General features: G+C 39.2%; 1 protein-coding gene across 9 annotated transcripts in view; it reads left to right on the top strand.

Annotated features, from left to right (window-relative positions):
* The window catches only part of KIAA1328, a gene marked incomplete at its 5' end in the record, with an annotated part of 172,929 nt that overhangs the window by 101,483 nt on the left and 55,556 nt on the right, over positions 1-15,890 (top strand). For all 9 annotated transcript variants that reach the window (XM_080574750.1, XM_080574751.1, XM_080574748.1 and 6 more), the window contains one exon: positions 13,108-13,793. In XM_080574750.1, the coding sequence (XP_080430876.1) occupies positions 13,108-13,793 (686 nt within the window). The remainder of the gene's footprint in view (positions 1-13,107; positions 13,794-15,890) is intronic.

Here is a 15,890-nt window from a genome sequence, read left to right as displayed (position 1 = left end):
GGGTCCTGAAGAGATTGCTCAAGAGAAACCTCATCCGGGGAATCATTTTGTGGACTTCTGCTGTTGAATGTGCTACAGTGGTGGTTGCCACTCCTGCTGGCTAAACCTGAGGTCATTATGCTGACAATTTTGAGTTAGGAAATATTTTTTTTCTTTCTGAATGGTTGTAAAAATATGTACTTACAGATGGATTATGGATTTGTTTAGAGTTACTAAGTAAACATTTTTTTGGGTGCGGTTTGTGGAAAGAAATAGAAGAAATTGTGTTATCATATATCGATATAATACTGTTCTGTGTATAGAAGCCTAGGTGAAAATAGGAGGGAAGAAGGGAGTTAAGAATCACAGAATTAAAGACATTGAAAGTCATCCAATCCACAAGTTTGATATTTGAAGTACTCCCAGCTTCAGAGAAGCCATGGGGAGTGGTTGTTTTTTTTCTTTTTTTCTTTTTTTTTTTTTTTTTTTACAGAATTGAAGTAGTTATCTTCAGGAACCCAGTAATTAAAATTAGAAAGTTGGTAACATTTTTATTGCAGGCAATTCTAGTGGTGAGATTAACATTAGATAATCTTATCATAAAATAACCAGGCACCCTATGATGATCTGACACATGAGAGGCTGCACAGAGCTCCTGGTCCCCCAAGGGCTGTGATTGTTTTATGGTTTTATCTCATGATAACCATGCTTTGGTTTTACCCTTTTCTGAGAGTTTCATATAGTACACATCCCCCCTATCTCCCCCCGTAAATTTGTAATTTAACACCACTCTAGGAAATGGCAAATCAGCATGAAACTATTAATCTTATATCATGAAACAGACACAGATCCAAGAAATCTGATTACTTTGCTTGTGGTCGTTATCCAGACTGAAAGCTGGACTTGGGCGTTTGTAACATCAACAGTTCTGTCATCAGAAAGAAAAGATTTCAAAAACAAAGTGAAATTCTACAATCAACCTAATTTAACATTTCAAGCCAAAAATATCATGTGGCACCAAACTCCTTTAAGTGGTCACTTAATGATCAGCTACAGTTTGAAAGCCCTAATTTCTGCCCTATGTCTAGAGCTTCTTTTCCTAGTCATTAAAAGCATGATAAAGGACCCGAATGTCAGGCGTGAGGGCTTTAAATAATCTGTAGTGATTTTAATGAGTTCAGGCACAATCGCCACAGGTTTGTCTTGCTTCATAAGTATTTCTGAGATGGAGCTTGCAGTCAGACTCTCTGCTGCCAAGTTGGTTTTCGATCTTTTGAGAAGGATGGAAACTGGCTCCTGTTCAGTCCTGCAAAACTGAGTCTGTTTTAGCTTGAACTCCTCTGGAAATAGCCAGCTGCATCCCCTCCTCTCCAATGAATATATTGTGAACAAGAAATTCAGTTTTAATTTGTATTATAATTTAGCTAATTAAAGAAAACCCATTTTAAATACCTGACTGAACCGATGTGATTTGGCTTTCTTCTTTTCTTTACTCTTGGCCCTTTATCTTTTTTGTTCACTCAGTTCTTCTGAATACTTGCAACTTCATATCTTCTTTTCTCCCATTAAGCTTGTGACACTTGAAAAGATGCAGTCATTTAATATTTAACTATGAGGGAGGCTCAATCTCTTTTTGGCTTCTCCAGTAGGATAGAGCTTTGTGCTTTACAACAGTATTTGTAAACAAAACTTCTTACTATTTGCAAATCCCAAAGGATTTTACAGATGTAGAAACACACAGTGAAAATTTCTTTGTGTTCAACTGGATGGTTCAACTCTGTTTCTGGAGGGAGAGAATTTTACTGTTGACCTAATTCTGCTCCCATCAAAGTTGGCAGTGAGTGGTTTTAGAGATTTTCAGCCTCAAAGCTTTGCTATTCTTTGTTGAATCCAGAGCTTCAGAAGAAGAGCTGAAGTGCAGCTCTTTCAGATGGAATAAGGAAGGCTTAAGCATGATATTCAGAATACATTTATTAACCAACTCTATCCAAAGGAGTGGCCTAGGAACCTTCCACTCTGCATTAGAATTTTGCCACAACTTCCAAAATCAATACTTCTTGGCATCACAGGCTGTTTTCTGCTTTCATCATTTGTGCAGACGATTATACAGATTGAGTTCAGAAATGGGGGAACGATAAACAAGCAAAAGTGAAATACAAAAATATAAACTTTCTACAGTTTTCCCTGTGAAAATAAGTTCCCTTAGAAAAACCACACAAACTTTGAAGATGGACAAATGTTACGGTGCTGGTTGGAAAGAGAGCAGAAGAGGTACATAACATTTGTTCATAGCTGTAGGGCTGGTGCTCTTAGGTCGGAACAGCACAATAAAGTTATTGTTCTATAGCAAAAGAAGTTCTACATCTCCATTTTAACTTGCAGAGATGGTACTAAGAGGTTCAGAGTTGGAAACAGTCCTTCCCTGTCTCCTGTCCTTAAGACTTGCAAGCAGGGCATAGCGTTTTGTTAACTATTAACGTAAGTCTCTGAAAATGTTTAGTTCTTCTGCGTATTTTTGTGTGCTTATGGCAAATGCCAGCTTTCTGCAAGGATTTTCATTCAGGCTGTTGAAAATACTGACACTTATGAGCTTTTCTGTACTAAACTACCTCTAGTAAACCTCTGGATGGCTTTTATTTGGTCTGTCTGTCCAGACTGCAGTATCTCAGAATGAAGGCGATTGCCTCACAAGGTCACTGCTGTCCTGCAGTAGTGGAAGGCCTCTCAATTTATGCTTGGTCATGCCCTTTTAACTTAATGTTCTCCTTCACACAAGCTGGTAGTGATGGATGTCCATTCAGACAACCTAATGGCCTATGGTAACGATAGTAGAGCCTTTATATCAATATTCTGCAGCTGAAACCCATCAGGATGGACTGTCAAACTGCTCTACACCACATCTAGGACCATTTTATGCAAATAATAACTGTGATACCATTGCTATACTTTACGGCGTCAAGCAGGACTATAAAAGATCATTTCCACTGGTCAAGAGGAAGTTGATCTTTGTAGCTTGATATATCAGAGGTCATTTGCTCCTGTCAGCTGTCTACCTGCAGCAGTACTAAACCCACAGCAGAATGTCCTCAGCTCTTAAGGAATCTCAGCCACAGAAGGAAAGTCTTCTAGGGCATCCTACTTAGTGTTTCAAATGTGCCGAGACTATTCTGAGGCATGGTGGGCTACAAAAGGAAACAACTGGCTTACCACCAGGGAATGGGAGATTGCTATTTGTTCTGTGCCTGCTCCTGTTCCTTGACTCAACTTCTCCTGCAGTTTTTCATTAGTCAATGTATGTATCTGTTTGAGATACTGCAAGTCTGCCAAATAGAAAACATTTCACTTCTCGCTGGAATCACAGCCTGTATGCCAAGAGGATGATGAACTTTCATGTACAGAGAGCCCAACCTCCCAGACTCAAGTGAGACAGTTTGCCTCTGTTGCTCAAAGGTCTCGGGGCACACCTGTCCGATGCAGAGACTCGAATTGGGTGACAGATTGAGGTATCATGCTGTGCATCAGCTTGGGGGGACCTTCTACAGGGGGTCGTTGTATTTTGCACAAAACTTCTGGATACACAAGTTCTTAGTCAAAAATGTCCATGTCCTTTCCGTGTGCAGAGTGCCCTTTGCACTTCCATGGGCTTTCTATATAACTATAGGAATATGTAACTGTATTTCTGTACAATTGCAAACTGAGATGTTTTCTTCCAATAGAACTGGAGTGCTTGTTAATGCAAGAGAATCTGACAGCTCTCTCATTAAACAGGTGTGTAAACTACGGAAAGACTGAAGCAGGAACTGGAAGCATAATATATGTGTAACGTCTGCCCACGATGGAGCTCTGTCACCATCCAGAGAAGACTCTTAGCCTTTTAAGCCCCTTGGCAGCACCTCCAGAGTTACCTGTCTACCAGTTCATCCATCCATATGTTGCATTCTTCACTTAAGTGTGCTGAGAATATACACCTTTTCTCAGTGTCACTATACAACAGAAATAGTCTGTGCTTCCATTTCTGTGTACTCTGGCAGGCTAACTTGTAGTTTCCCTACTCCCTTGTTTAAAGAAGTTGTTCCTGGTAGTTTAGCCACCTTGGCAATGACAGCAAGTTTCTGCATGTCAGCGGCTGTGGACTGGCCATTTTACCTCTTAGCTTCATTCCTAGTGACAGAGACGTAAGCTACCTGATATATGCCATCTTGTGTTTACTGCGGGATGGTGTGGGGTTAACGTGTGCAAGCTGTTGTCTCAAAGCAGAGGAGACAGTGAGCAGTCAGTGTCTACGCCTTTAGAGAACTTTCCTGATATGTGGCATACACACTTTTTTTGAAATGTGGAGAGGTGAAGCATCAGTGGTTCTGACTTGTCTCAAGGACTTTGTTAATTTTTGACTATCGAAACTATTTAACACCAAGTCACAGGGCTGCCTGTTTTTCTGTCTTGCACTAGCTTCTGGCCAGTTAATATAAAGTGATGTACTAGTTGGATTTTGGTGGGGGTGTTGTTCCAATCTTTGTTCTGAGGTACGGCGTCATTACAAAATGAAAAGTCCTTCTAAAAAGCTTTTTATTTCTTCTAAGTGCAACTACTACTTTGAAAAGACGAAGTGAGTCAGCCTGTCTTTAATGGGATTGCATTGAAATGTCTGCTTACGTGCAACTCTTGTTGTCATTCCTTGGCATGATCGTTACTTGAGGGGCAGATTAGAGGTCAATCAGCCAGAGCCACGGGGGCGCCCACAGCTAGCCTCAGGATACTCCCTACAAATGTAAGATCAAAAGGGCAGGCACATGAAAATTACTGTTTACTTTTTATGAATTATTTCCCAGAGATGGGATCATTAGCAGAATCTAAATGCTGGCTGGCTTGTATTGCAAGGACACTCCTGACAGAACTATCTCACTTGGGCACACCTTTCCGCTCTTTCAAAGTCAAAAGATCCTCTGTTTTTGCCTTTGTGGGATTTCTGTATTATGTAAATAACTTTCGAGTTGTATGTTTTTCCCCGAAATGCTGTTGCTACTTCTGCACATGCTTTTAATTCTTAAATGTCTTCCATCTTCTTTCTTTGTTCACGCAGCAAATTTCAAAGGCTGTGTCCGTACCCAGGGACTCTGTAGGAGACACACAGCTTCTGAAGGAAGTAAAACTTGCTGGTAATCTTTCTGAGTGAACAGTGGCTGGCACTTAAAATTCATCACTGGCCAATGGGTACCACAGTTATCCCTACTGTAAATACAGGGGAAAGGTGATATTGGCTGTCATGGCGAGGTACATGTTGGCAAATGCTGATTCAACGTCTACTCCTGTGGTAAGCTTCACACATCAAACTCTACACCTTCTTATCCACATAAGTATCTGGTTTCTGTTTGATCACAGTAATCAGGGCTATTTAGAAGGGTCACAGTATATTTGCCCTTTTGTCTTGTGTCTGGAGCTATGAAAGCATGACTTTGGAGCAAATGTTGATTGAATTCTAAAGAGACTGGCAGTAGCTGGGAACATGTGTAGTTGCTGATATGCTAAACTTGTGATTCCAAGTAAAAAACTGTTTTCTTTTTAAAATAACTTTGAAAAAGTTACCTTGAAGGACCAAATACATGGTGGATATTACTCTTTAATGAAAACCAATATGAACTTCCTTCTTATCATCCAACGTGTTACTAACCTTAATGTGAAATAATCAAATGCTGCCCAGTGTAGGAATGAAACTAAATCTGCTGGCTGCTAACCAAAATAAAATCCCTTATAGCTATTTTTGTATGTTCTTAAAATGTGTGCTGTGAGATTAAGCAGTTGTCTTTTTTTCCCTCCCTCTGCTATTTTTCTTAAAAAGTTTTAAACACAAACAAACACATATGCACACATATATTTATATAAAAGTATATATATATATAAATGCTTTCTTGCAGCCCCTTCCCATGCTAAGATTGGGGAGCAGATACCCAGTGCTTTGTTCTTTTATCTAAATCCTTATTCTTCCTGATGTAGCTAGATAATTTGGATAGGTGTGCTGTCATGCATTTGTCATGATGTTTTCTCAACATCGTTGTGGTTTTTGGCATTCATCTTGACAGCAGCAGCTTGAGAACTTCTTGCTAGTGTTTAAAAGGATAAATCAAACATTCCCCTTTCCATCTTTTCCTCTTGCAGATGTACACTGCTCAGGAATTTTTTGAATCCTTGCTGAACAGTGAGAGTGTAAAGGAAATTGTGTGTGGATGAGTGGGGTCACTGGGTTCTCCAATACAGGGGGCTGCAAGGAGCTGTCTGTGGGAGCATGTCTAGGGTTTAATTCAGCAGTGTTCAGAAAGCTGAGGCATGGATACTAAAAAATAATACAGTTGGTGCTAGCCTGTGTTGAGCTGCAGCCAGTCTCAGACGTTTTCAGGCATGCATCTTGGACTTCTTTAGGTTAGATAAGCAGTAGGTAAGAGGGTCTGCATGCTTCCTTTCAGTCTTACAGCCATGCTCACAGGCTCAGAAGATATCTGAGGGCAACTGATTTGGAGCCAGGATCTGGCATGGTTGCTCTGCATTTCTTGCAGACTGAAGTGGAATGAGTTATCTGATTGTGCTGTTCATCTTGGTTATCTTTGCCATTGACATCTTCTTGTAGTCATCACGGAAAACAATGGTTTTAAATTGTCTTCTATTACATTTGTGCTTTGGAGGCTATCTCCTCTCTTTTTTTTATAACATGTCACACAGTTCCTTAAATCTTTCCTCCGCAGTTACACATCTTGAAGCTGATACCCAATTTCAGGTGTGTTTCTAGCAGAGATCACCACAGTGTTTTTAGGACCGAAGAATGGTGGAAGTCCAATTGCTAAGGAGTGCAAGGTATACCTGCCAACCGATAGCTGTTAAGTTAACATTTCCATTTCCCTGTGTATAGCCTTATCTTTACAGACAGGTGTAGATGTGTTGGGAGAGGGGCTATTTTTGGCTATACTGTAGGAGAGCCTGAAGGTAATGAGTTGTGTATAGTAAATCTTGCTTACTCCATAATTTCCACTACATTTCAAATTAAGGGCCTAAATTAGGGTTAGTGTCAGACTTGCTCTTCTGCTATGTCCTAATTTTGTTTTAAAAGCACATAGCTAAGGACTTTAATATGTTTTAGATTCAGTGCTTGTAAGTTATACTAAAATCCCTAAGGGAGCCAAAATAACTTATTAAAACCTTGCAAATGTTTTTGACTGCTGCATTCTATTATTTTCTATTCCAGCGGTAGCGTACAGCCTCTGCTGCTGATGGGCGGAGGAACGCAAACCTCCAGGGCCCATTAGACTTAACTTGTTTACTGCATTGATATCTATATGTTAAATGACAAGAGAGTTCAGGTTATTGAATAATTTAAAATTCAGCTCTAATTGGTGTCATATGACCTGGAAAAGGCCATGGATGACGCCAGGAGCATGCTGTGAAATTCTTATAAATAATTCATAAATTAGATCATTCATTTGCCTGGATGTCTTGTTAAATGCAGAAGTTTGTAAGTAATAACTGATGATATAACACCTGTAAGTATTTAGTTCATATGCTGGAAGGTAATCTACCTTGATGATCTTCTAGCAAAACCTGCCAGAGTATGAGAGTTAATTGCACTAGGGAGAATGCACTACATTTATTTGGGATGGGGCTTTGGCAAGGCGTACTGTGCAGATGTTGCATTACGCATTCCCTATCAGCTAGACAACTATTCTGTGTATGCCCGTGTTAAAAATGCAGCTCATCACTCTTCTGCCCTTATTTCACATGAACTCCAAATGCACTGGGAAATGGTAGTGACCCGCTCTGCTCACAAATAGTATAGTTTTTGAAATATTTATCTAGGTCTTGAACTACTGATTCTTCAGTAAAATAAAGGGCAGAAGTAAAAAATTGAAGTCACAAGATTGTGATTTTTCGTTTTTATAATGTTGGCAGCACATTGAATGTTAATAGTTAGACCCGGTGCTGTCAAGATTAGTATAGCGGCATTTTTCTGTAGTGCAAACAGGTCTGGTGTAGTTTTGTTTCTGAAAGCAAACATGTTTGCTTAATTTTAGTGGTCAGCTATTGCATTGCCATGTGTAGCTACTGTTTGGGCTTAATGGGCATTCTGCTCACAGTGACTTCCAAGACTAAATGCAGAGACGCCTCACTTAGGTTTTCTTGGAGCACTGTATTATTAATGACTGCCTTATCAGCCAGTGTAAAACCAGTTTGCTGGTCTGAAATGGAAGCATTTGTTAGAGTTTATCTACAATATTTGTGTAGCTGGAGAGAAGGGTGGCATGTTTATGAATGCAAAATATACACTTATAGCTAAGTGCCAGCAAATGCTCACATGCCACTTTGAATGCAGGTTTTTTGTGCACCTGGCATCCCAGCTCAAACCCTCTTAACAAAGGGGAGAAAAAAAGAATTAAAGGCAGCAGAAACATAGGAGGTGTTCCTCTGCTGTCAGCTAGCAGCTATAGATTCATTTTTTTGTGTGATGTGATCCTATTTTTATTTTTGTTTTGCTACACCTGTTCAGTATATTGAGTTCGGTAGATTTTTACAGGAAAAATACAGGCTTGTGACTGTCATTCACATATTGTTTCTTTGACTTGAGACCACTTGCTTTATTCAGTGCAATGTGGCAATCATAGCTATACATAATTACTACAGAAAATGGTGCTTTATTTCTTTCTTGAAAAATGGTCAGCTTACCTTCTGAGTTATCCACTGCATCTATCTTAGGTACTGACAGAGACAGTTGCCGAATCATTAACTGGGCACCTTGTAATGACTGATATTAGGTTATTTATGGTAGAGATTTTAATAAAGGATTATACGATTTAAAGGAAAAAAGAAATGATAGACTTCAATATATCCTACTAATTTACTTTATAATCTTTACCTTTTTACATTCTTGATAAATTCTTATGGATTCTTGGAAAGAATAGCTCCTTAATCACTAGTAATGCACTTCAAATAGTCTTATCATTTGAAATAGTCATTCTTAAAATGGCTTTTCTGTTGCCCCGATAGCCTACCTGAGCTTATTTGTAATATATTCTCCTTATTCCAGTGACAAGAGCAAGTGCTTATTCTGTGGATAGATCTGCAAACCCCAAACCAAGCTTTATTCAGATGAGACCCATACATCACCAGTGCGTGGTGTTGACCGAGTTCCAGGTTTAGGATGTATATGCCGTAATGAGTGTGTCAGCTAGGTCGCTAATGCCCTTGACACTCTTTAAGGTGTCCTTGTGTGTGGTAGTCTCTCATTTGCCCATTTTGAAACATTTCCTTCATCTTGAAACATCTTTAAATCCCTGTACTTCTCTTTTGATTGCTGCTTCTGTGCGTTCTTGACTTCCTTCAGGCTCCCTGCCCCACACACTGAACTTGCATGTTCCTTTCCCTGTTTCTCCCCAACTAAAGAAACACCCAAGATGAAAATCTGGAGGGAAATGCGCACAAAATACCATCAAGAGCAATTTTAGTTGATTGTCTCTTTTTTACCTGCATTCAAATGTGTCTCAGCTGTGAACTGTAAAGCCAGGTACTATGGATTAAACTCTGACCCTGCTGACATCCGTAGGCGTTTTGCTGTTAACCTTACCGCCACTGTATTTCTCCCAGTGTATGCAAGGACCATAGCTTTTGTCCTCTGAGCGCAAGACTTCCTGAGCTAATGATGTGGGGCTGGTTCTTAAACATATTTTGTGCATGCAAACCTACCAGTGAAATCTGTCGGGACGTTGCCTGTGCGGAGATTGTAAGGTCTGATCCGCTACTAGCTCAGCCCTTGCCAGACAAAGCCCCGCGTGCTGGAATCAGTGGTTGAACGCGTCTCCTCTACCAGCGCTGCCTATTAACGCTGCAGAGCACACAAGCGGCGTTCAGGAAGAATTTGCAGAGATCCTAATGCTGCATGCATAAAGCTGGCGTGCTGTTTGTCTGTTTGTCGGAAGTTTTAAGGGCTGGATGTTTGTTTAAGCTTTGCTCTGAATCCCTGAGCAAAAATTACTGGGATTGCAGTAAAGATTTCTTAGAACTCCCCACCTGTCTTCCTTTTTCAACCTTTATAAAGATTATTTGAGCTGTTTTTTTAATATCTCTTGGTTTCCATGCAAGAGTTTCACATCTGATCAAGTCTTATTATTAGTCTGATCAAGCCTTGCAGTATGCTGCAAGGAGCTGTCTGAGTTTGTTTGTTTGTTTAAGCCTCAGTTAAAGGAAGTTGTAGCTTTAAATACCATACAGCAAGTGTGGAAGAGCTCCACAGAGGGGAAAGCACAGCTGTTCCATCATGGTCCGCCACGGTTTCCATGCGTCCCGTAGGTAATATCTTCCTTAAGCTCAGCTTGTAAAATTGCCTAATTCCTCATGCTTGTGAGTCTTTAGACTCAAGGTACTAGGCGAGTATTTAGATTTTCTTTCTTTACTTCTCCCTTTTACCTGACCAGCATCTTACAGGTTTGTCATGGAATGTTGTGGTCGTATGATCCTTCATAAATACAATAGTCAGGCTATTTTCCCTGCAACCTATATCCAAATGTAGTCTTGAGTTAAAGCATTAATGGAAAAATACAAATTACTTAACAATTTCTGGCTAGCTTCTGACTCCCAGTAGTTAATTTTTCTTTAGGGTTAGACCTTGCAAAGCACTGAGGAGCCTTCAAAGGCGTGTGAAACTGGAATTCAATCTTCTATGTAATATGACCTCCTTCTTCTAAAGGAATGAACAAACCCCACTCGCATTCGATGACATTAATGAGAATTTCCCCCCCTGCAAACATATTGTAGCTGTGAAATAACATTAAAGTTTCTCTGCCTTGTTATGAAGTCTTTAAATGTCAATGCCATTTCTGAGACCATCAGGGCAGATTTAATGGCGGCCAAGGTCAACAAATGCTAACTGGTACCTCTCTTTTAGGGCCTTCAGGGACTCTTAATGGAGTCTCAGCCATGAAGTTAATTTGCGATGTGGGCCTTTATTCTTAAATCCGCTCCTGATGATTAGTTTGTACCATCTTCATGTGTTTAGATTTCTTAACAATCTCTTGTGTCTTCCATCAACAAAAAAATGCTAAAATAAAGAAATTCTGTCATTCCATGTTTTGCGCCTTTTTTTTTGTTTCAGAACAAAAAAAAAAAAAAGAAGAAAAACTTCTGTTTATGGGCTGTAGAAGGTGAAGTGTATTCTTTCTGTAGACCACCCTAATCTGTCAGCTCTGATAGCATCCTCTATAAAAACCTTTGGATCTGCCCTCTTCTGCTGTCCTGGGGGCCAGGGCCACTAAACACATTGAAGCCCTCTTTGTGCTGTTGCCCTAAATGCTGTGCCAGCAAAAGCAGGTGAATGAGAGAAAATGGGAAATGAGAGACAGAATGTGATTGCAAGGTTCTCCTCCTTTCTGTTTTCTGTATCTCTTCCCGTTTCTGGTCATCCCTTTATGTATTGTCTAATTTAGATTGAATAGGCTTTGTAGCCTTTATTTGTCTAGAAAATATTGCAGACAAGGATGGCATGCTACAAATAATAAATAACAAAACTCCGTCTTTTTGGCAGCATGTTGCATTTCTGCTCAGTTGCCCTGCCAGCCCCTCCAACTTTAAAATATTTTAATGTCCTGCACTTTTCACCCAGTCCAAACACCAGCCTTTCCTCAGACATTTAGCACTGACATTAATGCAAATGCCTCCAACTCCTGGGGCCCTTTGTGGCAAAACATGACATCCTTGGCTTTCAATCACATGGTAGAGAGGATATTTTTATATCCACAAAAGTAGAAATAATGAAATATCAGTATTCAGGTGCTAATCCATGTTAATTTACATTCTGTGAAGTCTACAAGAAACTTGTAATTGGTTGTCTTGAAGGGCAGCAGAGTATATTTGGTATTTTGTTTATTTATAAAAGGGAATTTAAATTATAGATATAAACACTGCATAGATTTGGATTATATCTCTCTTCTAATCATCACTGGACGCTTGCTTGCATCCTTAAGTTCCCCTGGAGTGATGCTTGCTGGCTGTCTTTCACTGTACCACTGGACCATCCCTATCTGTTGTAAGTGTTGCTAGAGTGCAAGTAGTACTTTTCTCACCATCTGTGGATACCAAATTTCACTGCTAAACCACTTTCACTGAAGTGGTTTCATTATCTTTAACAAACCCGCTTCTGTAATTAAAAAAAAAAAAAAAAAAAAAGGTAAAATAATCTCTGAAAAGTTCTGAAGGTCGGAGGATTTTATATTCAGTATGTTACTGAAATAAATGCACAGGTCTAGCAAAAGAAATGTGAGTACCTGATTCACTGCTGTTCCGATGTGTATAACATCTCAAATGTTTAACTGCTTAGATGAACCGTAGTGCTCCGGGATGTAAGTAGGATTTTGATGCCTGTTGCACGATATCCATGAATATAACAAAACCACTAGAATTTGCTTGCATTGGGTTGACAAATGTGAGTTACAGTTGCTTTCTTTCTTCAGAGTTTTATCAGAGTATAATCACTTGCCCAGCTTAATTGAAAAATCACTTACGTTTATAGCTGAATTTAAACATGTTTTGTATTTAAATGACAGCTTTTGATGTACAACCATTTTTTACAGAAAGTAGTTGGTTTTTATCTGTGTTTCTGTAAAGATATTTCAAAAACTCTCATCAAATTTCCAGCAGTAAGTAATATCCCATTCAGTGCAAGGTGAAATGTTTTACATCAAATCTCCTGCTGTGTAATGGCCAATCAAAGAGTATTTATAGTGGCTGAATGGATTTTTTGGCTCGGTATTCAAAATTAAACATTTTCAAACATTAACATTTAATGTTTTTTGCCACTCTTCAAGTTGATTTTATGTAACCCTAGATGCTCACAACTACTTGATACTCTGAAGTGACTCATTTTATGCTGAGGATCCTGCAGGCAGTAGTTTTACATTTATTATACTTGTGTAGATTGAATGAAATGTATATTTGATAGCAGGTCCATGTCTGTCTTTTGATAAACATTTTGTCAAGCTGGGCTGTCTGTCCAGCAGCATGATGCAGCAAGTCTGTTCCTGAGGTAACGTGTTTAACCAATGACATTAATGAATAAATATAAAATTTGGTAATTCACAAGAAATTGTTCTCTTATTGCAGGTGTCCAGTAAGAAGGCCTCATGCCAACAGCCACCTTTGGAACTAGATGGTTCGTACTTAGCCATTAGGGGACCACAAACTTGTTATAAAAACAGCAGAGCACCAAAGGCTGGAAGCCCAAGCCGTGTAGTGTTGTCTCAGCCGTGCAGGAATAATCACGATTGTGGGACTGAAATCCATTACAACCGTCAGGAATGTCTGAAGGAATATTCAGTGGAAAATGGCTTGCACAGAAAGTGTAACAATATGATTTCCTCAGTCAAGCAGAAAAGCCCTCACCGTGTAAAACCAGCTCAGGAGATGGACCAGAAAGCAAATGAATTTCAGAGCACGTGCCCTCCACAAATGAGTTGTGGTTGTGCCTGCAGGCATGTAGGGAGCTCAGGTAGTGTGCAAGACAGCCACCATGTCAGCGAGGTTCCTAAAAGACATTCTGGACCTGTTCACAAAACCTGTGATTATTCCAGGCTCTCTCGAGTTTCTGGGCTGAATGACAGCGTGGATCCAGGGTCTAAAGAAACAGAACAAGCTAAAAGGTTGTCTGAAGAAAGAAGGCAGCAGCTGCTACTGCAGAAAATGGAGCTGGAAATTGAAAAGGAACGTCTCCAACATTTGTTGGCTAAACAAGAAGCAAAACTGCTCCTAAAACAACAGCAGTTACACCAATCCCGTATGGATTATAACAGGTGATTTTGAGATTTATATTTTAAAAAATAAATTCAAAAATTTATAATGAAGACATGGGCAAGGGGAAGATGGAAAAATGGAATTTATAAAATAAGGCAATACCTGTGGCATAAGTACCCTCTAACAGTGATTTAGAGGAGAGGAGACTTTAGTATATTAGCATATACTGTTGGGAACCAGCATGACAGCTGTGGAAAGCAGCAGAGGAAAACAGTATGTGGTAGAAAGAAAGGCACAAGAAAAGCATTTCTAAAAGACTAGGTAGGAAAAGAGGAGCAGTAGAAGAAAATGAGAGCTTGATCTTAGTGCAGGCATTTTAAGGAATAGACATTTGGCAAGGGAGCAACGTGAGCGTGGATGACATAGATGTGGCATTCCTCTTCTGTCTTTGCAGAGGGCAGTTTTGAAACAGTGCACCTTGCTAGGTAGGGACTGGAAGAAATGTCTTTTATAGAAAAGATTAAGATAGTTTTATACATTTTATACATATATTTGTATGAGTATATATATATGTGTGTGTGGAAAAAAAGGGAGCCCTGTGAAAAATGGACATTTTCTTTTCAGTGATTTTCGTGCAGGGGTAAATGCCAAGATTGTGGCATAAGACCTGCTTGAAAACTAGAAGAAGTGAAAGGCAAAAACCATAGAAATATGGAATGTAGCTTGAAAGGCCCTTGAGATTGCAGAAGGTGAGATAACACCTTCCTGACAACGTAAATGGGGACTCTGGCAATTGGGAAAAAACTGGTTTATTGCTATCATGTGTTACATAGAGTAGAGAGGAACAGTGGAGGGGAATGGGTTAAAGCCGTGGAAGAAAAAGTTGAATTAGCCAGTGTAACTCAGTTGAATACTAGTGTTTCAGCATTAGGAAGGGAAAGGAATGGGAAAATCTAGCAGTCTTTTAAAAGAAACAATAGGAGAATTTCAGAAGAATGCTTATTTCAATACTATTTTAATGTGGTAACTGCTGACAGCATCCCACAAGAGTCTGCAATACTTGACCCATTTCCTACATGCATGTATTATAATCACTACGGAGGAATATATCACTTTCTTTTCTTAATCCCAGCCCCACTGGTTACTTTTTACACTCTAAAAGAGAATACCGTAATTTTTGTGGTCTTTTGTTTTCTTCTCAGACTCTTGAAATATGTGTGTTTGTTTAGCTTTTAAAATGTCTGTTTTATCAGAGACAATCACAACTATGTGTGTGAAAATGGCTGAGGTCACAAACAAAGGATTATAACCTAAGGTGAGAAATAAGTAGGAACAGATGGATTCTTAATCATCAAATAGCTTAATTCTATGTATGCATCCCTCTGTATGAAAAACAAGTAGAATATGAAGGACATACAGACTGAGGGTTTTGGTGTTTTGTTTCTAATGGATAATGTTCAGCCTTCTTTGAGGCATCATCTGCCCAGAAAAAAACATAATATCTCTGTAATGATGTGCTTGTTAATGCCATTGTGCCTATTTTAGCCTTTTTTTTTTGTCCAGAAAAAAAAAGGTTTGCAGAGCTCTATTTACTTTTAAAAGGCTATGAAAAAATCATATGTGATCAGTCTGAGCACTAGAACTGTTTTTGCAATCTCTTTTCAGAGGTGCAGGTGAATGCACATTTGCCATTTTGTCTCTAAGAAACACAACTAGATAGATATAGTCTGCTTGCTCTTGAAAAAATACTCAGTCTCTTTAGAATGAAATGTTTGATATTTACAGGTAAATCTCTTAACCATCTCAGTTATATTTCAGTTCTGGCTATATAATTCTTTACCACTTGATAACAGGGTAATTTTATGTGCTACAAACAATAAAAATTTGTTTAGCTAAGCTCAAATACCCCTTGCTTCCTTGGCGGGAGGCTCTAACCTAGTTCATCTCTTAACATCATGACAGTTTAAAAAAAACATACAACAAAAATCCATTTCCAAGTAGTGTTTATTTTTGTCTGTTCTTCTGCATGGTTGGAGTGCTGGTTAAGGTCCATTTTAAGCTGCTGGAAGTATTGTCATTGAGTGACAAGTAAAAGGTCTGACCATTTGTAATTATTGGCTATTAACTCTTCTCTTTTAGCTAAAGTATGAATTGAT

This window comes from Anser brachyrhynchus (genome assembly GCF_964034855.1).
Source record: "Anser brachyrhynchus genome assembly, chromosome: Z".
NCBI lineage: Eukaryota > Metazoa > Chordata > Aves > Anseriformes > Anatidae > Anser > Anser brachyrhynchus.
Note: the sequence above shows the minus strand (reverse complement) of the source record. Positions and strands in the feature narration are given on the sequence as shown.